This window comes from Urocitellus parryii, chromosome 6, assembly GCF_045843805.1.
Source record: "Urocitellus parryii isolate mUroPar1 chromosome 6, mUroPar1.hap1, whole genome shotgun sequence".
In the NCBI taxonomy this organism is placed as follows: domain Eukaryota; kingdom Metazoa; phylum Chordata; class Mammalia; order Rodentia; family Sciuridae; genus Urocitellus; species Urocitellus parryii.
The window spans coordinates 131,923,605-131,948,025 of NC_135536.1; the positions used below are offsets into that span (position 1 = coordinate 131,923,605).

The window sequence follows — 24,421 nt, forward strand, 5'->3', positions numbered from 1 at the left end:
TCAGGAACAGGAAAGCAGCTCTAGGGACTAACTTTAGCTCCCACCTGCCTGTGCTCTCAAGCAGAGCCAACCTAACACACACTACATGGTTCAATAGGAAGAGACCATCCAAACAGGCCACTGCAGGGCTTGCAGACCAAGTGTCTAACCCTGGTTCAGGCCTAGAAGGGCTGCTGAGTGGCAGACACTCGAGAAGGCTAATGTCCATCCCAGCATTCATCTCAAAACAAGGAGCAAGAGAGACACAGTCACACAGTGGTTTTTTCATGACTTCAAGGAACACTGTACCTGTTCTTGTATTTATGTTTCTATCATATCACATAGATCTAGAGGGAGGAAAAAAAGATTTAAGTACCCAGCCAGCCATTTAAACCAGCTCTAGCTTTTTAGAAAAACAGATATCTGAATGATGGAATGGCACATAGGCAACCACACAGATGATCTCAGTAAGAAAGTTTGGGTGGCCTGCTCCTAACTGGAGATACAAGAACAAGGGGCTCTGGCTAAGGAAGAAGTGGAAGGGAGGACCATGTTTAATTGGAGCAAGCCCTTCAAAGGAGCTCTAAAAGTGAGAAGAAGGTAGAGGCGTACTCTTGACTTTTTCTAGTGCATATAGAGGAGGAACTGCTGGAAAAGGAACATCCTTTAGAATCATAAAAATTAGGAAAGAAATGACTCGGCTCAGTCAATAAGTACACCTGGACAATAGGAGGCAGATTTAAGAAGGAGCGCTATCCTGCAGAATGATATTCTGTGAGAGCAAAGCGTGATTCTCTGAAAACCATGTTATCTGGTGTACTGGTAGGAGTCAACTTGGCTACACATGATAGAAAGCCCCAAAGAAGAGTTACTTAACTATATGTACCCGTCTCACACATAAAAGATATACAGAGGAAAAGAGTCCAGGGCTGCCATAGCACTTTGAACAGCCAGGAACCTGGCCTCTCCCACTAGTTATTTTTCCAATATTGTCTATACATGGTTTATTCCTCATATTCCAAGAGTTGTTGAGTACTAGTCATAATGTCCACATTCCAGACAGCAGGAAAAAGGGTGTGCTCCCTCTCTTCAAGAAAACTTTCAAGAGACCTAAGTATGCAGGAATAGCACATAGGCAACTCACAGATGATCTCAGGATAGCTCCACTGGCCACCTTCAAGAAAAGCTAGCAAATGCAATATTGTTTCTCAGTGGCCATAGGCCCAGCTAAATATCAGAAATTCTGTTATTAGGAAAAGATCAGAAATGGATATGGGGAGCAACTAATTACAATCTCAAGTCACCTGGGCCGCCTACAAATAATTCTGTTGATGGTCTTGGCAAAACATTGGAAAAACAGCCACATGATGGAGGCTCACAATAAGAACATGGTAAAGCTCTTTATAGAGTTAAATTTTGCATAAGCACAACTCATTGTGCTTTTGCTACTGTTCTCTGCCACATGGAGTGAATTTCAGATAAAAAATAATGAAATTTCCAATGGTAAAAAGGATCTGCAGACCAAGGCAAATCAAGAAATTACATGAAAGCATCTGGAACTGAGTCAATCTTGCTTCTGCACTCAACTCAGATTTTAATTTTGTTAATGTGCTTTGGGTTTCCATGTAGTTCTTCTTCCATCTCCTTTTACAAAACCTTCCTTTTCATTACGGAGCCCTGCTCCTATAGCACAAAGGAATATTTCTTCACTTCTTCAAAGTACACTCAGCATATGTCTCCAAAAAGATTTTCAGTTTCTTATAAAAAAATGATGCTCTTAGTTATTAGGGCTATTCTTCCCTGAAGATATGCCAAGGCAGATCTTCATAGGTCCCCTGCTTCATCCTGTTCACTCACCACTGAACAGGAGCAGCACCTACCCAGGCTGAGAGTTTGTCAGAAGAGAGGGTCAAAGTTTCCTTAGCACCCCTGCACTGGACCCTAGGTGCCAGCAACTCCTTCTGAGCTCCGAGCTGCAGGTCAGGTGGACAGGTGCAGTCAGGCTTGGCAAGTACTGGCAGTGGATGGGTGCATCTACTACACAGTGTGACTCCTGGACTGCTCTCCTTGTTCTCAAACTAAATTTTAGAATTGATGTAGTTCTAAAACTGCAGTATGTGAAGGACTGTTTCAGTCTCCTTGTGCTTCTGTCCCTTTCTACGACACAACAGGAAAAACCATGGCTCTGTCCAATCCCATCTCAGGTTTCTAAACACACAGAATGTGAAGAACAAAGCGGCAACAGGGGTAGCAGTGGGGCCTCTGGCGAGCTCACAGAAGCCTTGCTGACCAGCTGGGGCTTGGCTGTCTGTTTCTTTAGTGCAACTCCTACATCCCAAACTTAGCAGATGCAGTGGGAGAGAATTAAAGCCTCTTCCCACTGCCTTCCTTTAGGGCCACCGGTATTTAAGCTTCAGAAACTGAAGTGTGTGGAGCACACTCTTACGATATTTCCTCAGTACAACAGATCAGAGTGGAAACCCCTGTCCTTTTCTGCTTCCCCAGCCTCTTCTATCTCTATTGTCTTATCTTTGCTTTTTTATTTCGTGATCTTCTCTCTTGCTATCTTTTGGATCTCCTGACAGGAAATACAGGTACTGCACAAAATGGCCTCCAGCAGCCCCACCACAGGCTCACCTGCCTCTACTCCTCCTGTCTTCCACACTATCCTCTACTTTGTACCAAGTGATCTTCCATCTTCTCCTGGAACTGCCCTGCACAGAATATGCTAGTATTTTAATTGCCCAAAGGGTAGAACTCAGAGCCTTTGGCTCAGCACACTGGGCCTCCAGACCTGGCTTGTCTCTGCTGCTTCAGTCTATTGAACCATGATCCTCATCTGACTGGCTGGCAGCCACCAGCACTGAGCAGAGGAGCCCAGACACCCTCATTTTCCTACCCAGTAGAAGCTCCCTCTACCAGAAAGTTTCTTTCAAAGTTTATATCCACCCTTCAGGACTCAACCCAAATATCCTCTGTGTAGCCCTCCTTGACACAGGTACCCAGAGCACTATGTGTAAACCTCTTCTGTGGGCACTTGTAACTCTGTATTGTAGTCACTCACTTGTCCTCTGTATGAGTTGATGTGTCTACTCCAAAACTGAGGTGGTATCAATGTGACAGCATTAAGAATGGGGTCTTTAAGAGGTGCATAGGCCATAAGGGTTCCTCTATCATGAATGGGATCAAGGCTCTTAAAAGAGGAACTGCATGCAGCCTTTGAGGATGCAGCACTCACCAGACAACCAAACCTGCAAGCCCCTTGATCTGAGATTTCCTAGCCTCCAGAACTAAGAGAAAAATTATTTTCTGTTCTTTATAGATTACCAGGTTTCTCAAGAACTTCTGATATACTATGCACAGTGAGGTGACTACAGGTAACAGTAATATACTGTACATTTCAAAAAGTTATAAGAAAGAATTCTGAAAGTTTTCACCATAAAGAAATGATGCATATTTGAGGAGATAAATATGTTTAACCTGATTTAAACATTACATAATGCATACATGTATTGAATATCATAAGGTACCACACATTAGTATGTACAATTTAATGTTAGTTTAAAAGCATAGTAAGAAATAAATTACCTAGTCTCAAGTATTTTGTTATAGCAGTACAAAGACATACTCCAGCTAGAAAATTAGTTCCTTGAAGGTGAGAATCATGTCTTATTCATCTATATGGCTCTAGTATCAAATGCAGACTGAGACTTGCAAAGCAGGGCCCCTAAATCATGAATGTGGAAATACAGCACAGAATATCTGACCTTCAGGAAGGCAACTCATAAGGAGTGTAAGGAATTCCAAATGCCCCCAGTTATTTGAACAAGTCAGCAACTGATGAAAAATCCTTCAAAGATCACAGATGTCAATTAGGCATCCTAAAAGGGAAGACAGAGGGAAAGACAATCCTCTCTCAAGGCTAAGGACTCATTGGTTGTGCAGGTCTCCTGGGAGAAACAGTAAGCCAATTAAGGAGCAGAGTCTGTAGAGAGTTCTTGAAGAAGCAGTCTATAGCAAGCAGGCATCCCTCTAGGGAGATGTACAAGGAGATGAACCTGGTAAGAGCCAGAATCAAGATGAAATTAACTTAGGATAATAAATTAAGGCCTGCTTCCGCATCTAGAAAATTCAATATGAATGGGAGGAAAGACCCAAACCCCACCCCAAACTCTTACCCAATAAGATGAAGATGCTGTGGTAGGAAAAAGCTAGCGAGAAAGACTTGAGATTCTTGGCCCAGGCGAGAATGCAGCCATCAGGAAAGGAATGTGACCAGAGTCTGCTTTTGTAAAGGTCTGCTCTCTGGTAGGGGAAGGGAGGGTACTGTTCTGTTTGTTCTTCACTGGTCCATCCAAACTTATTGTGAACTTTCAGTTCGGAGCCAGGTTTACAAGAGCTATTAATTGGAAGAGGGTCCTCAGATGGGGTGAGAATCTGAAACCACACTCTTGTGAGGGGCCATTAACAGCAATGAGGATGTGCTCAATTCAGCAAAGACATATCTTGAAGGAACACAATTTCTGTCTTCAAATGTTGGAGATTCATTCCGGGAAAGAGGAACAGATCTATCTGGCAACCAAATCCAGACAAGTTGGGCTCAACCTGAAGGAGAAATTCTGAAACTCAGGAGCTTTCCCTTGGGGAACTGGAGGACCCCAAAAGAGGTTGGATAAAAGGTGGTGGGTACTCTGTAGAAGTGAATATCATAGATGACATTCTGCATTTCTTAAGAACCATGTTAGGCAATTTAGTTCCTACTCTTTGTTTAAAAATTATATAAAATAGTCCTTTATATGATGAAAAAATTATTATAATATTTATGGAATTTGGTATTTGTATTTTTTCTCAGTAGTACGTAACATACTTTTTTCATTTAAATATTCCAACTTCACTAGTTCACAGGTTTGTAAAAGACAAGAGCTTAATTTTATTTACTTTTGGATAAACAAAATTCTCTTATACAGGGCTCTATAAAATTTTGTTAAATTAATTAACCCTATGTGTTTAGAATATTCCCAAAATATACAACAGTGTATTTTCTTCCCTTAAAAAGTGGGCTGGGGATGTGGCTCAAGTGGTAGCGCCCCCGCCTGGCATGCATGAGGCATTGGGTTCAATCCTCAGCACCACGTGAAAATTAAAAAAAAAAAAAAAAAAGTGGAGCAGAGGCCAGGCACAGAGGTGCATACCTAAAATCCTGACTAACTGGGAGCCTGAGGCAGGCGGGTAGCCAGTTGAGGGCCAGCCTGAGCAAGCCAGACCCTGTCTTGAAATTTAAAAAAAAAGGTGGTGGTGGGGTAGTGGCTTAGTTAGTGGTGGTTCATCCTCACTACCAAAAAAACAAAAAAGAAAAAAAGTGGAGTATGTTATGTATATTTTATCATGATTTAAAAAGTGGAGCATAACTAATATAACTTAGTTTTTCTTTCATAATACAGGATGATCCAGCAGTCACCTTTATGAATATAAATTTCCATTGTCCAGCACATACCAGTGGCTATGTTTGAGCCTGTAGAAGACAGGGAAAGAGGCTAAGTTTTCCTTAGCATTTCCTCCCATCCTCTGCCTCAGCTTTTCTAACTTGGCATCCCTTTGTCCTTCCTTAGATATCTCTCCTGCCTTGCAGCATTCCACCAACACACTCAGACATCACATAATTTATATATTTCCTGCCCTTCCTTTGAGTGATACCCATCGGATGTTAGAGAAAGAAGAGATCTTGGAAAATAAGTGTTCCAAATTTACAGCTGATGGCCCACAGCAGCCCACGCAGGATCCAGGCTCACAGTAGGTCTAGTCCACCCCTCCACCAGTGGGGCAGACACCCACCAGAGCCTAACCTCTGGCACAGGACTGCCTCTTCCGAACAGCAGACTACCTCAGAAGGTTGAGCCCAGCAGTCCAGATCCACCCACTCCAACTTGCACAGAACCTATTCTAGGATGCAGTAGCATTCATTGAGGAACACCAGAAGGGTCTGGAAGCCCAACATCAAGGTGAGATACAGACAATCTGCAGGGGTACTACAAGGATATAGGGAAGAAACTGTAATATCTCAGATCCACACTGCAAGAAAGGAAGACACATAGACAACATGAAAAAAACAAGGGAGGAAAGTGCCTCAAACAAACCAGGACTCTACAGTAACAGAACCCATGGACAGTGGAGTTGATGAAATGTCAGAGAAGGAGTTCAGAAGGTTCATAATTAAAATGATCTGTGAATTAAAGAATGACCTAAATGAGCAAATACAGGCAAAAATTGATCACTCCAACAATGAGGTAAGAGAGCAAATACAGGTAGCAAAAGATTACTTCAAGAAAGAGATAGAGACTCTGAAAAAAAAAAAACAGTCAGAAATCCTTGAAATCATTTTAAATCAAATAAAAAAACTCAATAGAAAGCATATCCAACAGACTAGATCACTTGGAAGAAAGGATGTCAGATAATGAAGACAAAATATACAATCTGGAAAATAAAGTTGATCACACAGTGACGATAGTAAGAAACCATGAACAGACATTCCAAGAATTATGGGACAGCATCAAAAGACCAAATCTAAGAGTTACTGGGATAGAGGAAGGCACAGATTTTTCAAACCAAAGGAATGCACAATCTCCTCAATGAGATAATATCAGAAAATTTCCCAAGCATGAAGAACAAATTGGAAAACCAAATACAAGAAGCTTACAGGACATCAAATGTACAAAATTACAACAGATCTACACCAAGGCACATTATAGTGAAAATGCCTAGCATACAGAATAAGGATCTTAAAAGCTGCAATAGAGAGAAATTAAATCACATATTGGGGAGACCAATTTGAATCTCAGAAGATTTTTCAACCCAGACCCTCAAAGTCAGGAGATCGTGGAACAACATATACCAAGCTCTGAAAGAAAATGAATGCCAACCAAGAATCTTATATCCAGCAAAACTAAGCTTTAGATTTGATGATGAAATAAAAACCTTCCATGATAAACAAAAATGAAAAAAATTTACAACTAGAAATCCTGTACTACAGAACATCCTCAGCAAAATATTCCAAGAAGAGAAAATGAAAAACAATGATGAAAATCAGCAGAAGGAGGTATTATACCAAAGAAAAATCTAATCAGAGAAGAAACCAAGTCACATTAAATATCAAAAATAAACAAAAATGGCTGGGAATACAAATCATGTTTCCATAATAACCCTGAAAGTTAATAGCCTAAACTCACCAACCAAAAGAAATAGTCTAGCAGATTGGATAAAAAAAAAAAAAAGACCCAACAATATGCAGCCAAGAGACTCATCTCATAGGAAAAGACATCCACAGACTGAAGGTGAAGGGTTGGGAAAAATCATACCACTCACATGGACTGTGGAAGCAAGCATCAGTTTCCATCCTCATATCAAATAAAGTAGATTTCAAACTAAAGTCAATCAAAAAGGATAAAGAAGGACATTACATACTGCTCAAGGGAACCATAAACCAACAAGACTTAAAAATTATAAATAAATATGCCCCAAACAATGAAGCATCTACATTCATCACACAAACTCTTCTCAAATTCAAGAGTCAAATAGACCACAACACAATAATTTTGGGTGAGTTTAACACACCTCTTTCATGACTAGATAGATCTTCCAAACAAAAGCTGAACAAAGAAACTATAGAACTCAATAATACAATCAATAACTTAGACTTAACGGACATGTATAGAATATCCCATCCTTTAACGAAAGAACATACTTTCTTCTCAACAGCACATGAGTCCTTCTCTAAAACAGACCATATACTATGCCACAAAGCAACCCTTAGCAAATATAAAAAAGTAGAGATACTACCCTGCATTCTATCAGATCATAATGAAATTAAATTAGAAATCAATGATAAAATAAGAAATAAAATCCATTCCAACACCTGAAGACAAAATAAAATCCATTCCAACACCTGGAGACCAAATAATATGCTACTAAATGAACAATGGGTTGCAGAAGACATCAAGGAGGAGATTAAAAAAATTTTAGAGGTGAATGAGACCGCAGATACAACATATTGAAATCTCTGGGACACTATGAAAACAGTTCTAAGAGAAAAGTTCATTGCATGGAGTTCATTCCTTAAAAGAAGAAAAAGTCAACAAATAAATGACTTAACATTATATCTCAAAGCCCTAGAAAAAGAAGAACAAATCAACACCAAAAGCAGAAGATAGGAAATAATTAAAATCAGAGCTGAAATCAATGAAATTGAAACAACTGACAGAAAAAAAATTTGGTTCTTTGAAAAAATAAATAAAATTGACAGACCTTAGCCATGCTAACGAAGAGAAGAAGAGAGAAAACTCAAATCATTAACATACTTGATGAAAAAGGAAATATCACAACAGACATTATAGAAGTACAGAAGATAATTAGAAATTATTTTGAAAACTTGTACCCCAATAAATAATAAAATATCAAAGGCATCGACAAATTTCTAGAGTCATATAATTTGCCCAAATTGAATCAGGATGATATACACAATTTAAACAGATCAATTCAAAGTGACAAAATAGCAGATATCATCAAGAGTCTACCAACCGAGAAAAGCCCAGGACTGGATGGATACACAGCCGAGTTCTACAAGACCTTTAAAGAAGAACTAATACCAATACTCTTCAATTCATTTCAGGAAATAGAAAAAGAGGCAGCACTTCCAAACTCATTGAATGAGGCCAGTATCACCTTGATTCCAAAACCAGGCAAAGATACATCAAAAAATGAAAACTTCAGACCAATATCTCCAATGAACATGGATGCAAAAAAAAATTCTCAACAAAATTCTGGCAAATTGAATACAAAAACATGATCAAGTGGGATTCATTCCAGGGATGCAAGATTGGTTCAACATACAGAAATCAATAAATGTAATTCATCACATCAACAGACTTAAAGATAAGAATCATATGATCATCTCAATAGGCACAGAAAAAGCATTTGACAAAATACAGCACCCCCTTTATGTTCAAAACGCTAGAAAAATTAGAGATAATAGGAACATACCTCAACATCATAGAGGCTATCTATGCTAAGCCCCAGGTCAACATCATTCTAAATGGAGGAAAAATTGAAGACATTCCCTCTAAAAACTGGAACAAGACAGGGATGCCCTCTTTCACCACTGCTATTTAACACAGTTCTTGAAATACTGGACAGAGCAATTAGACGAAACAAATTAAAGGATACATATAGGAAAAGAAGAACTCAAATTGGCACTATTTGCTGATGATATGATTCTATACCTAGAAGACCCTAAAAGTTCCACCAGAAAACTTCTAGAACCAGTAAATGAATTCAGCAAAGTAGCAGGATATAAAATCAACACCCATAAATCAATGGCATTTCTGTATCAGTGACAAATTCTCAGAAAGGGAAACGAGGAAAACTATCCCATTCTCAATAGCCTAAAAAATAAAATAAAATAAAATAAAATAAAATAAAATAAAAATAAAATACTTGGAAATCAACTTAACAAAAGAGGTGAAAGATCTATATAATGAAAATTATGGAATCCTAAAGAAAGAAGTCAAAGAAGACCTTAGAAGATAGAAAGATCTACCTTGCTCTTGGATAGGCAGAATTATCTAAATGACCATACTTCCAAAAGCACTATACAGATTTAATGCAATCCCGATCAAAATTCCAATGACATTCCTCATAGAAAGAGAAAAAGCAATCATGAAACTCATCTGGAAAAATAAGAGTCCCAGAATAGCTAAAGCAATCCTTAGCAGGAAGAGTGAAGCAGGTGGCATCACTACATGAGACCTTAAACTGTACTACAAGAGCAATAACAACAACAACAACAACAACAACAAAAAACCAGCATGGTACTGGCACCAAAACAGACTGGTAGACCAATGGTATAGAATAGAGGACACAGAGACTAACCCACAAAATTACAATTACCTTATATTAGACAAAGGTGTCAAAAACATGCATTGGAGAAAAGATAGCCTCTTCAACAAATGGTGCTGGGAAAACTGGAAATCCATGTGCAACAAAATGAAATTAAATCCCTATCTCTCACCATGCACAAAACTCAACTCAAAAATGGAACAAGGACTTAGGAATAAAACTAGAAACCTTGAGTCTAATAAAAGAAAAAGTAGGCCCTAATCTCCATCATGTGGGATTAGGCCCCAGCTTCCTTAATAAGAAGAACTAATACCAATACTCTTCAATTTATCCTGTGGCACAAGAATTAAAATCAAGAATCAATAAATGGGATGGACTCAAACTAAGTTTCTTCTCAGCAAAAGAAACAATCTGTGAGGTGAATAGAGAGCCTACATCTTGGGAGCAAATCTCTACCCCTCACACATCAGATAGAGCACTAATCTCTAGGGTATATAAAGAACTCAAAGGTAGCAGAATACAACAGTTACTAATATGGCATTATGTAAAAATGTGGATGTGTAACCGATGTGATTCTGCAATCTGTATTTGGGGTAAAAATGGGAGTTCATAACCCACTTGAATCTAATGTATGAAATATTATATGTCAAGAGCTTTGTAATGTTTTGAACAACCAATAAAAAAAATTAAAAAAAAAAAAAACACAAAAAGCTAAGCACCGGGGCTGGGGCTGGGGCTCAGCGGTGGAGCACTCGCCTAGCATGTGAGGTGAGCTGGGTTCAATCCTCAGCACCACACAAAAATAAATATTGTGTCCAACTACAACAACAACAAAAAGCTAAGCACCATAAAAACAAATAACCCAATCAATAAGTGGGCCAAGGATCTGAAGAGACACTTCTCAGAAAATGATATACAATCAATCAATATATGAAAAAATGTTCATCATCTCTAGCAATTAGAGAAATGCAAATCAAAACCACTCTAAGGTTTCATCTCACTCAGGTCAGAATGGCAGCTATTATGAAGACAACAATAAATGTTGGTGAGGATGTGGGGGGAAAAGTACATTCATACACTGCTGGTGGGACTGCGAATTGGTGCAGCCAATATGGAAAGCAGTATGGAGATTTCTTGGAAAATTGGGAATGAAACCACCATTTGACCCAACTATCTGTCTCCTCAGTCTATACTCAAAGGACTTAGAAACAGCATACTACCGGGACACAGCCACATCAATGTTTATAGCAGCACAATTCATAATAACTAAACTGTGAAATCAACCTAGATACCCTTCAATAGATGAATGTATGAAAAAGATGGAATATTACTCAGCAATAAAAGAGAATAAAATCATGGCATTTGCAGGTAAATTGATGGCACTGGAGGAGATAATGCTAAGTGCAGTTAGCCAATCCCAAAAAACAAATGCTGAATATTTTTTTGATATAAGGAGGCTGATTCATAGTGGGATAGGGAGAGGGAGCTTGGGAGGAATAGACAAACTCTAGATAGGGCAGAGGGGTTGGAGGGGAAGGAAGGTGACATGGGGTTATAAATGATGGTGGAATGTGATGATCATTATTATCCAAAGTACAGGTATGAAGACACAAATTGGTGTGAATATGCTTTGTATACAATCAGAGATATGAAAAATTGTGCTCTATATGTGTAATAAGAATTGTAAGGCATTCCACTTTTTTGTATTTTGTATTTCTTATTTTGTATAAATAACAACAACAAAAAAAAAGAATGCTGAAAAAAATAATTTACAGCTGAGATAAAACATCTCCAGAGAAGGCAGAGTTACCCAGCCCAGCAGGTGGACAGGGGAAAAGCTGAGCTAGGACGTTTACTTCTCTCTGCCCAGGCCAGAGCTTTCTCTATTTCCCTTGGTGACTGGCCATACAAGATGTCAAATAGTTCTGGACTATAGTGATAATGGCTTGCTGCAGAGTCAATTGGCAAGGAATATAGGCAGCACTTCAGCTACTAGATCAAGGTCAGAGAGGAAACTACAAATATAAACATGCTAGGGTGAAAGCCACCTGGTCTTACTATCAGAAATGTGGGTTCTTGCCACCAAGAAAGCAAGCACATGCAGAAATAACTAGGTACCCCCCACAAACAACCTTTTGATATGATGCTATTTGTCATGTCAATTTTTAACTCTTTATATTTGGCTTAAATCTTTTTTATCAAAAGTCAAGATTTTAAATATCCTAACTATGTTATATAATTAAATAAATATCCTATAACTATGGTATATAGTACATTATACTAAAGTCATGATTTGTCTTTCCCCTATTAAATAAAATGGGTAGTTTACTTCTTCACTTTGCATCTATCAGCAGCAAAAAAATTTTCTTTAATTTTAAAGAAGCACTTTTTTAGATTTATGCCTGCAACCCAAAGTTCTCTCATGATATTAATATTGTTGCATGCATTATAAATGAAGCACATTTCTCTAATATTAGAAAACAATTCTGAAATTTTTTAACTTAAAAAAAATCTGGAAAATTATTATAATTTTGTCACAGTAACATGCAGTTGATAACTATGCTTAATTAAACATTGAGTTTCATCTTAACCCTTAATGGTTCTCATTCACATTTTTTAAAACTTTTTTAAACAAAGCAAAGTCACACAAAACAAGAGAGATTAGTCTAAGAAATAATGAGGTTCTAATGTCTTGCTTACTTTCCATTGATTTGTTACAAATGCCAGTGGGATTATTTAGGCTTGAATCGTGCGCTTACCTGCACAATGCCTCTGCATCCAGCTGACGGGGATTTCTGTGGTCTATGATGATGATGTCATGATGTTTGTCCAGGAAACAGTCAAGGACTGCTTGTGCCTCCTTGGTTACTGTACACTTAAACCCTGCTTTTTCACATGCCCTGCAGAATCCCTTACACTGGTTATCTTCTTTGGTAAACACTAAAAGTACCTGAATCAAAAAGAGCACATACACATTTTTTTTCAGAGATGTTTTTAGAATTGTTATTTATTAACTATGATTTCCCAACTCTTTTCAGGCAAGGTCACACAAGAACATAATCATCAAATTCAAATCCTTCTTCTATCCATAACTCACAGCATTCTCATTCAGTTCCCCGAATCAGTGTTATTATCTATCTACTCTTAGTCTAGAAGTTCAAGTGCATGGCTCATATACTTATTTCTTTTGCTAATAAACCCACTGGCAGAACTCAACAAAGACTTAATAGAGCATTTTATATTGAAATTGAACCAATTAAAATACACAATATTTATTTAGTAAACAGAAACTTGATGGAGTATGCCTCTGATGACAAATGCTAATATTTCAGTGAAACTATAGAAACACTTAATTATTTCAATATTGTATTTAAAAGTTTTGACACCGAATTTTATATAGTTCCTTCAAGGTTAAAAAAAATCACTCTGATTGTAAAAGTAACAATAGGTAGACTGAAATAATACATTTCAAAGCCTACCACTTAAGTGACAAAGGAACAATACCAGGTGTGGTAGGCTACATCTGTGTGGATGATAGGACAAGAGCTGGCTATGCTAGCTCCAGCCCCAAATCTGGGAGGCCTGGATCTACTATCTCTTCCCTCTCCATCCAGGGCCCAACCAGAGCTGGCTCCTGAACCAGAACATGGCTCCATCTCTTCAGAGCCAGACTCATTAATGTGGTAACAGTAATGGGTCAGGTGGAGATGGAGCAGCCATTATAAATGTTCATCTCCCTAAAGATCTCCCTAGAGGGGATGCCTGACTGCTACGGACTGTTTCTTCAAAGACTTCAAAGCTAACAGAAACACTCTTCCCCATGGTTTACTTCCTTCAAGTATACCCACAGCACAAATACCACGAATGCAAGGAACTAAGAGCATATACTTCCACCAGCCCTTTCCATATTTCTAAAAACGTAACAGTGAACATGTGTTTGCATGTGTGCAGGGAGCCCCAAATAATCTGGTTAAATTTTAATGGAATACTTTGTTTCCTGCTTATGATTAAACAAATGATAGATATTGCTAAACCAACTTAATGTGGACTGCAGACACATCTGTATCCTTAAATATCTCAATGTGCATTTCTAAGGATGGTCTCTTATATAAGTATAGTATTGTTGTCAAGGCCAGGAAATTTAATATTGATCCAATATTGCTATCTAACAGAGAAAACTTTATATTTTATACTGTTCTTGTTTTATTTTTGTTTTGTACTAGGGATTGAATCCAGGGACACTTAACCACTTCCCCAGTCCTTTTTATATTTTTAAAATTTTGACACAGAATCTCACTAAGTTGCTTAGGGCCTTGCTAAATTGCTAAAACTGGCTTTGAACACATGATGTGCCTGCCTCAGCCTCCCAAATTGATGAGATTACAGATGTATACCACCACACCTGGCTATATTTTAAATATGTAACTTTATTTTTTAATGAAAGTCAACATGTGAAAATCACAGCATGGTTCATTAGTACCTGAAGTTGATCTTGATGAAATCTCATGGGGCCAAATTGTACATCAGCCACTGCTCCCTGTAAGAAAGAGATTTGCTGTTTAACAAGGGAGAATCTTGCTTAAATTTTCTGTTTAATCAGTGCTACAGATGAAAGTAAAATGTCTACTCTAGAAAACAATTACATAAAGTAGATAGACAAATGTTCATCTCCCTATAGATGAATTAAGAAAATTCCTAAGGATTTCCTTATAGCCCCCAGGAAAAACTGGAGCAGGAAAGGAGAAATAAAATTAATCTGATCTTGGTGCTACCTTTTACAATGTGCAACTTTAGGTGAATTACTCAACCATTCTCAGTCTTGATTTCTTGTTTGTAAAGATCAAATGACATTACAATATAAAGAGCCCCCCCACCCAAATAGTAGACACCAAATAAACCTGGTTCCCTCGATGCCTATTTCTGCCTTTCTTCTGATAGCAATGAAATCTTATATCCAAAAGGGCATATGAATAATGCAATCCAGCAGTCAAAACCACAGAATATCAAAGAAACCTCTGAGAAATAGTTGATGCTTTGTTTTACAGAGATGGGTAATAGCACTTGACAATAAGTGCTTATCCATATAAGAATTTATCATTAAAACATACCATGACATACCCAACCCCAGTGAGCAGCCATAAACCAAATCAGGGATTGCCTGTTCTAGTCACTGTGCTTAGGACTGAACATGTTATTTCACTAAATTATCTCAGCAACATGGTGATCCGAGGTTCCAAGTATTTTGCTTAGGACCATACAGCTAGAAAGTGGTATTGCTGGGATTCTAATCCAGGTCTATTTAGTTCCATACCCTGTGCTGCAAAGTTAGGGCTACCGGAAGGTTTGGGCAACTTGTTCTCTGCATAAAGGAGCCCAAGAGAGGGAAAAGGAAACCCAGTACCAGGTGATGAACTCTGGCACTGAGATTCTGACATAGGAGCAGTCACACTTTGCAATCTACATGTATTGAAGGGAACCTTATCCTAGTCCTCTGGTGATGGTAGGTTTCATACCCAGAGTAGCAACCAAAGAACTGGATCTATAAGAAACTTCCTACAAAACATTTCCTACTTGACTACCAACTCCTATCTCCCCCTGCAAACAGTAAGCTATAGTAAGCACATGTAACAAAACTCTGGGTGATAAAGGTAACCATGAGAAGCTGATGTTTACTAATCTCCTAATTATGGGCCCCTGGCTAATTTCTGATTTTTCCTTGTAATAATTTTGTCTTTCAAAAGGCATAAAAAAGGGGCTAGAGTTGTAGCTCAGTGGTAGAGTGCCTGCCTCACACATCTGAGGCACTGAGTTTGATCCTCAGCATCACATAAAAATAAATAAATAAATAAAAATATTGTGTTCATCCACAACTAAAAAAATGTTTTTTAAAAAAGGCATAAAAGGGGCTGGGAATGTGGCTCAAGCGGTAGCGCGCTCGCCTGGCATGCTTGCGGCCCGGGTTCGATCCTCAGCACCACATACCAACAAAGATGTTGTGTCCGCCAATAACTAAAATAAATAAATAAATATTTAAAAAAAAAAAAGGCATAAAAATGGGGCTGCGGTTGTGGCTCAGTGGTAGAGTGCTCACCTAGTATGCATAAGGCACTGGGTTCAATCCTCAGCACCACATAAATATAAAATAAAGATATTGTGTCAATCTAAAACAAAAAAAAAAGGCATAAAAAGAATGAGGGTCTCTGCTGTTTCAGATCTAAGACTAGGAGAAGATTCTTTGGAAAGGAGGCAGAGTAAAGAAAACAGACAGCTAGAGGCACTGCACATCCTCTTGGGCTATGGAACTACTAGCCAGGCTCACAAAATAGAATTTCTGAAAGAGGGATGGTCTAAGAGCCTGGAGGAGTCTAAAAAGAATTAGATAGAAGATGGAGGAATCTTCAATCTCTGTCCTGGTAGAATGTGTCTGTTTGGGAAACTCTTGGACTTGCAAATTCCATAAGAAGCTTAGATAGTAAATTGAGATTAATTTCAGGCAATGTTAGCTCTTAGTCCATTGCAGCGGCCCAGCCCAACCTACAGGAGGCAGCTGTATATGTGTTTCCAAAACAACCTGAACATATATAGCAAAAAGGACTCCATTCTGCAAATTTCAGAGATCTGGGCTCTGCTCACTGAATGCTGCTTCTCATCAGATACAGTGGCCAAGAAGTGGACAGTAACAAAAACAATGTTGAGGGGTTAACATACAGCTATAAGCATTTACAGTGAAAATCAAACAAGAAGGCTGGGGGTATGCCTAGCATGCTCAAATCCCTGGGCTCAATCCACAGTACCAAAAAATAATAAAATTAAAAATTAAAAACAATCAGTCAAGATCACAAATTATCAAATTAACTTTATAATTTAAGGAAATAGAAAAAGAACAAACTAAACCCAAATCTAGCAGGAGGATGGAAATAATAAATATTTACAGCAGAGATAAATGCAAAAGAGAATATACAAATAACAGAAAAATCAATGGAACCAAAAGTTCTTAGGAAAAAAACAATAAGTTAAAAAAACTTTTAACTAGGTGGAAATAAAGAGATTAGACTCGAATTTCTAAAAATCACAAATGAAAGTGGGGACACTGCTACCAATTCCATAGGAATAATATTTATAGGGGTCCTATGAACAACTGCATACCAACAAGTTGGATAACATGGATGAAATGGACAAATTACTAGAAATACAAAACTTGTCAAGATTAAATCACAAAAAAATAGAGAATCCGGATAGATCTAAAACTAGCAAAAAGAGTCAATCAGTAATATTAATAATAATAATAAACCCCATGACAGAAGAGCCCTGGATCTGATGGCTTCATGGGCAAGTTCTATTAAATATTTAATTCCAATCCTTCTCAAATTTTTTTCCAACAATTGAAGAGAAGGAAACACCTCCCTACTTATTTTATAAGTCCAGTGTTACTCTGATATCAAGACTAAACAAAGACACTAAGAAAACTATAGATCAATATCCTTTAAGAAAATGGATGCAAAAACTTTCAACAAATGCTAGCAAACTGAATTCAGCAGCACACTAAAAACATAACATATGACCAAATGATGATGGTCATGGTGTATAATGCAAGAATATTCAACAACCAAGGCCCAAGATAGGGAGGAGAGGCCCGTCCGCCACATGCAGCCCAGAGACTGGGAGGAGAGGCCTGTCCCGGGCCCAGAGACACATGGTGAGCCACCCCGCACTGGGGTTCCTTATTCACCAAAGCATGGCTCCACAGCCCAACAGCAGGGTACATATAGGCTTGAGGCTGCCACCACTACAAAACTGGGATATCACCACTTGTATCAAGGGACAACAATAAGGACCTGGTAAGACATCATCAAGGTTCCTGTGGCCTGGCTGCAACACGGGTATCCCTACTAGGGGTGCTAACAGTTATCCTATTGCTGAGGTAACAGGGAGTCTTGCATGGGGTTGCCTATCTCTTGTTTCTCCTACTAACAGACAACTTCTTATGATTACCCTCTCACTAGTCATATAATCTAATACCTCCATATTCTAACATCCTACCTCATACACATCTCAGCCAACCCCCTAGGCTGCCTCCTACTATTAGAAACTGTAAACAATTATGCAAACCTATTGACTATAAGGTAGAAGATAACTGAACTCATCATTTTTTATTTTAGTGACAAAACTGTAAATGTAAAAATAGAAGCTAACCAATATATGGCTGCACATTGGGTACAATGAGTGCTGGAATACTGATTCTCTCCCTTAAAAGGTATTGGTAATCTATAGTGACACTATAAGACAATAGGGCAGAAGCTGTCATACCTCAGATCTACACTGCACGAGAGAAAGACTCTTAGACATCATGAAAAAACAAGGGAGGAAAGTGCCCCAAACAAACCAAAATACTACAACAATAGTATTGGCCAGGCTCACAAGATAGAATTTCTGAAAGAGAAGATGGTCTAAGAGCCCTGGAGGAGTTTAAAAAGAACGAGGTAGAAGATGGAGGAATCTCCAATCTCTGTCCTAGTAGAATGGTCTAATTCAACTGTTAGATGGTCTAATTCAACTGTTTGGGGAACTCTGGGGTCTATTAAAGATTTGCAACTTCCAGAAGAAGCTTAGATAGTAAATTGAGATTAATTTCAGGCATATTCATAGATAGCAAAGCAGGTGAACTGTCAGAGAAGGAGTTCAGAGTATATATAATTAAAATGATTTGGGAATTAAAGAACAACCTAAGTGAGCAGATACAGGCAAAAATCGATCACTCCAACAAAGAGATAAGAGAGCAAGAGAGCAAATACGAGTTTCTAGAGACTTCAAGAAAGAGATAGAGATGCTGGGGGAAAAAAAACAAATAGAAATCCCTGAAATAAAAAAAAAATAAACCAATTAAAAAACTCAATAAATAGCATCCCCAACAGACTAGATCACTTGGAAGTCAGAACTTCAGACAATAAAGACAAAAATATACAATCTTGAAAATAAAGTTGACCACACAGTGAAGATAGTACGAAACCATAAAGAGAATATCCAAAAATTATAGAATACCATCAAAAGACCAAATTTAAAATTTTTTGGGATAGAGGAAGGTTCAGAGATTCAAACCAAAGGAATGCACAATCTTTTCAATGAAATAATAGCAGAAAATTTCTCAAGCATGAAGAATGAACTGGAAAATCAAATACAAGAGGCCTATAGGACACCAAATGTACAAAATTACAACAGAGTTACATCAAGACACATTATAATGAAAATGCCCCGCATAGAGAATAAGGATAGAATTTTAAAGGCCGCAAGAGAAAATGATCAGATTACCTATAATGGAAGACCAATTCAGATCTCAGTAAATTTTCCAACCCAAACTCTCAAAGCCAGGAAATCCAGGAACAACATATACCAAGCTCTAAAAGATAATGGATGCCAACCAAGAATCTTATATCCAGCAAAATTAAGCTTCACATTTGATGATGAACTAAAAAACCTTCCATGATAAACAAAAGCTAAAAAAATTTACAGCAAGAAAGCCTGCACTATAGAATATTCTTGGCAAAATATTCCACAAGAAGGAAATAAAAATCAATAATGAAAATCTGTAAAGAGAAGAACTACAATAAAGGAAAAGCCGACCAAAAGTTAAAAACCAAGTCAAGTTAAATATCAAAAATAAACAAAAATGACCTGTAATTCAATTCATGTCTCTCTAACTTTTTGATAAATTTTTGCACATAAAAAGTTTAACTACAATATCATCTAATTTTTCAGGTTTTTGTTTATTTCATATTTTTTGTTTTCCATTTATCTTCACAAAGTTATACAAATATGTTCTTAAAAAGTTTTAATATTTTATATGCTATATTTTAATATATAATTAATTTGGTATATGTATATACATTGCCTGTGATATGAGATGAGGTATATTTTACACTCTCTTATAATTTGAAATCCATTATTCAGGATTCAAGGATGAAAAAAGGTCAATCAGAGTAAAAATTGTTTAATAAGGTATTTATAAAGGTAAGGGCAAGGTTGAGGGAAACCAACAAATTTTGTGAAGCACCTTTCCTTCTGTAAACCTGGAGAGGTAGGAAGTGAAATAAAAGAGAGCCATCATGAAAAAAGGAGAAGGTGACCTAACTGAAGTTATTCCCACCAAAATCATGTGGAAACCAACTGACATTCTAATAGAGTCTTATAGGGAGGAGGAATAAAACACCTCACTGAACTCAACAAGAAACCACGTAACAAAGGGACTTATCATGCAGCCTACAGCATATGTCTCAACAAAAGGTGAAAGATGGAGAAAGGAGCCAATATAGCAGCCATTGGTTACATGAGGCCACTGAGTATCTGAAATGAGTCTAGTCTGAATTGAGGTGTGCTATGTGTTAAATAGATATTAGATTCCAAAGAATTACTAGGACAAAGAAAATGGACATGAAATATCTTGCTAACAATTATTTTCTTTGCAAATTATGTTGGTAATCCATTGGGTTAAATGAAAATATATTAAAATTAATTACTCTATTTGTTTAAAAAAAGAAGTAAAGAAGAACAAGGTAACATTCTGTATCTTGATGGTATATATCCACATATATGTTGTCATTTTTATATTTGTGTTATCAAAATTCATATAACTATAGGGGCTGGGGTTGTGGCTCAGTGGTAGAGCGCTCACCTAGCATGCACAAGGCACTGGGTTCGATCCTCAGCACTACATAAATGTAAAATAAAGATATTGTGTCCACCTAAAACTTAAGAATAAATATTTTTTTAAAAAATTCATGTAACTATAAAAATAAATAGGGTAAATTGTACCATACAGAAACCATATCTCAACAACAACAAAAAAAGTTCAAAGCCAGCCTCAGTAATGGTGAGGCACTAAGCAACTCAGTGAGACCCTGTCTCTAAATAAAATATGAAATAGGGCTGGGGATGTGGCTCAGTGGTTGAGTGCCCCCAAGTTCGATCCCTGGTATTCCCCCACCCAAAAAATTATTTCTTGATTGTAGGACTTTTTCAGTCTTTAATATTCCATTTGAGCTGGGCATGGTGGTGCGCACTTATAATTCCACCTATTCAGTGAGGTTGAGGGTGCTGGACTATAAGTTCAAAGCCAGCCTGAGTGATTTACTAAATTATGATTTACAAAAATTATGAAGCGCTATTCAATGGTAGAGTACCCCTGGGCTCCATTCCCAGTACCCCCCCCCAAAAAAAGAAAGAAGGTAACCTGATGTTAACCAATCAGTTGTTTGTGTGTTGTTTTGTCTCTCTGCCCCTTCCTTATAAAGAAAATATCTCTGAAATAAAAAAAATAGTTCAACAGATGAAAATCAATCAATGTAATACAGCACATTAACAGAATAAAGGGAGGCCCCACATGATCACTTTAATTAGTGTAGAAAAAGCATATGGCAAAACTCAATAGCCTTTCATGATCAAAAACACTCAACGAATTAGGAATAGAAGGAAAATATCTCAACAAAGTCATACATGAAAAACCCACAACTAACATCAAACTCAATGGTGAAACACTGAAAGCTTTTCCTCTAAGACAAAAACAAGGAAAGAAGACTGCTTTCACCACTTCTATTCAAAACATTACTGGAAAGTTCTAGCCAAAGCAATTAAGCAAGAAAAATACATGAGGCATCAAAATGGGAAAAAATGATTAAAACTATCTTTGTTCATAAATGATATAATCCCATATGTCGAAAATCCTAAAGGTTATACATAAAAAGCTGTCAGAACTAATAAATGAATTTAGTAAAACAGCAGATACAAAAATCAAATGCATTACTAGATACTAACAGTGAACAATCTGAAAAGGAAATTGCAAAAAAAAAATTCCATTGACAATAGTATCAAAAAGAATAAACTGCTTGACACAAATGAATGGCAGTATATCCCAATGTACATGGATTAGAAGATAATATTGCTAAGATATCAATATTACCTAAAGCAATCTACATATTTATACTCTCTATTAAAATCTCAATGATGACCATCACATTCCACAATCCTTGCTATTCCTCTTACCCTCCTCCCTTTCCTTCCTACCCCTTTTCACTATCTAGAAATAATGGTCATCATTACACAAAATACATGTATGAAGATTTGAATTTGGTATCAACATACCTTATATACAAACAGAGATATGAAAATTTGTGATATATATGTATTAAGAATTGTAATGCAAAAAAAGAGTACATGTATGTATAATGGCATAATTTGGTGTGAACTTACTTTATATACAGAGTTACGAAAAACTGTGCTGTATATAAGTAATAATGAGTATAATGCATTCCACTATTGTCATGTATTTAAAAAAATCTCAATGATGTTTTTTGTAGTAATAGATAAATCTATCATAGAATTCATATGGAATCACAAGGGATCCTAAACATCCAAAACAATCTTGAAAAAGAACAAAATAGACTCACAATTCCTGATTTCAAAACCTAGTATAGGGGCTGGTGTTGTGGCTCAGTGGTGGAGTGCTCGCCTAGCATGTACGAGGCACTGGGTTCGATCCTCAGCACCACATATTTGTGAAATGAAGATATTGTGTCCACCTAAAACTTAAGAATAAATATTTTAAAAACTAGTATAAGGCAAAGTGGTACTGGCACAAAAAGAGACATACAGGCCAGTGGGATTAAACAGAGTCCAAAAGTAAAATTATTGTATATGTGATAAATTAATCTTTAGCAAGGGTGCCAACAACATTCAGTGGAGGAAAGGACAATCTTTTCAACAAATGCTGCTAGAATACTATAGTGATCCATGTATATTGATGTTTTTTAAGTAGTGCAATTCACAATAGCAAAATTTGGGAAATAGCATTGGTATCTGCCCACAGATTTATGGTTAAAGAAAATGTAGTATATAGGGCTGGGGATGTAGCTCAGTGATAACACACTTACCTAGCATGCATGAGGATCTGGGTTTGATTCCCAGCACTGCACCAAGAAAGAAAATAAGTATATATACACACACACAAGTTTTACTCAGCCATTAAGATGAAATTATGCCATTTGTTAGTAAATAGAACTACAAAAGATCATGCTAAATGAAATAAGCCAGACTCAGAAACTCAAGGGTTATATGTTTTCTCTCATATGTAGAAGCTGGAGGGAGGGGTACAGAGAATAAAAAAGGAAAACTCATGAAAATTGAAGGGAAACCAGTAGAGTAGAAGGGAGTAAGGGAAAGAGAAGAAAGAAGAAAAGGGGGAGAAGAAAAAGGGTAAATAAAATCAACCAAATTATGCATGCATGAATATATCACAAACAAATCTCACTTCATGTACAATTATAACACATCATTTTAAAAATGGTGCTGAGAAAACCAGATATTCCCATTCAGAGAATGAAGCTGGACATTTACCTAACACCATATTAAAAAATTAACCAAAAATAGATCAAAGATCTCTCTGCTCCCTCGTTGCAATGTCCTAAGCTGCCATGCCATTCCTTCCACTATGATGTTCTGCTTCACTCTGGGCCCACAGCAATGGAGTCAACCACTTAAGGATTGACCTCTAAAACCATAAGCCAGAATAAAATGTTCTTCCTCTACACTGTTCTCGTCAGGTCTTTTGGTCACAGTAACAAAAGCTGACTGAAATAGAAACTGAATTATTAAGTTATTAAAAAACTGAATTCTTAGGGTATTGAAAATAGGAGTTGTTCCTATAACTAACCTGACCATGTGGTTTGGAATCATTTGAGAACTGGCTTGTGAGAGAAGTTTGGGAGTTTGGAGATGCAGGCTGAAAAAGCTTTAGGATGTTGTAATCAGAACTTAATAGGTGATTCTGGTGGGAGCTCAGAGACCAGAATGCTGACAAGACTGCAGACAGTAAAGACTGGGCTCATGAGTTTTCACAGGAGGAGGACCTATTAGGACTTGGACTAGAGGTTATTCAAGTTATGTTCTGGAAAATAAGTTTTCTACATTTTACTCATGTCCTAATACTCGTTGTGAGGCTGAATTTAAAGATGATGTACTAATTAATCTGGCAGAGGAAAGTTCAAGGCAGGATAGCATTCAGCAATAGCATGGATATTGCTAGCAGTATTTAGTCAAGTTTATTGTGATATCAGAATGAGAAAACACAGCAGAAAGTTTTGAAAAACTTGTACTTTGGCCAGAAAAGTGCAAGTAAAACTGGGACTAAGGTAGTTGTGGTTGTTAAAGAGATTAAAGTGACTAAAGAGATGCTAAGTACTTTACCCAGAGACAATAGAAAAGATGGCTCAAGGGCATCTCAGGAATTAGGACCACACTCATTACAGACTCAAGGATGTAAAAGTAAAATTTCCTTTGAGAAGAGACCATGGGGACATTCTCCTTGCACAGGAGGACCTAGGAAGCTTCTTCACCATGTTCAGTCACCCAGGCACTCAAAAACTGCCTCAGCCATGGCCCCAGAAGGCTTGGCTACTCTGCCAGATGGCAGCAGATCTTGATATTAACCACATGGTTCTGGTTCTGCAGGAATGCAGGATGCTGAAGTTAGAGGGTCCGAGAGGCTTTCACTAGATTTCAAAGGAAG

General features: G+C 37.4%; 1 protein-coding gene across 1 annotated transcript in view; it reads right to left on the bottom strand.

The window, feature by feature from the left end:
• The window catches only part of Pde8a (phosphodiesterase 8A), a 154,679-nt gene that overhangs the window by 55,610 nt on the left and 74,648 nt on the right, over window positions 1–24,421 (bottom strand). Inside the window, exons 2-3 of the mRNA XM_026388247.2 lie at window positions 14,348–14,404; window positions 12,627–12,817 (exon numbers count right to left, since the gene is read on the bottom strand). Of these exons, the coding sequence (XP_026244032.2) occupies window positions 12,627–12,817; window positions 14,348–14,404 (248 nt within the window). The remainder of the gene's footprint in view (window positions 1–12,626; window positions 12,818–14,347; window positions 14,405–24,421) is intronic.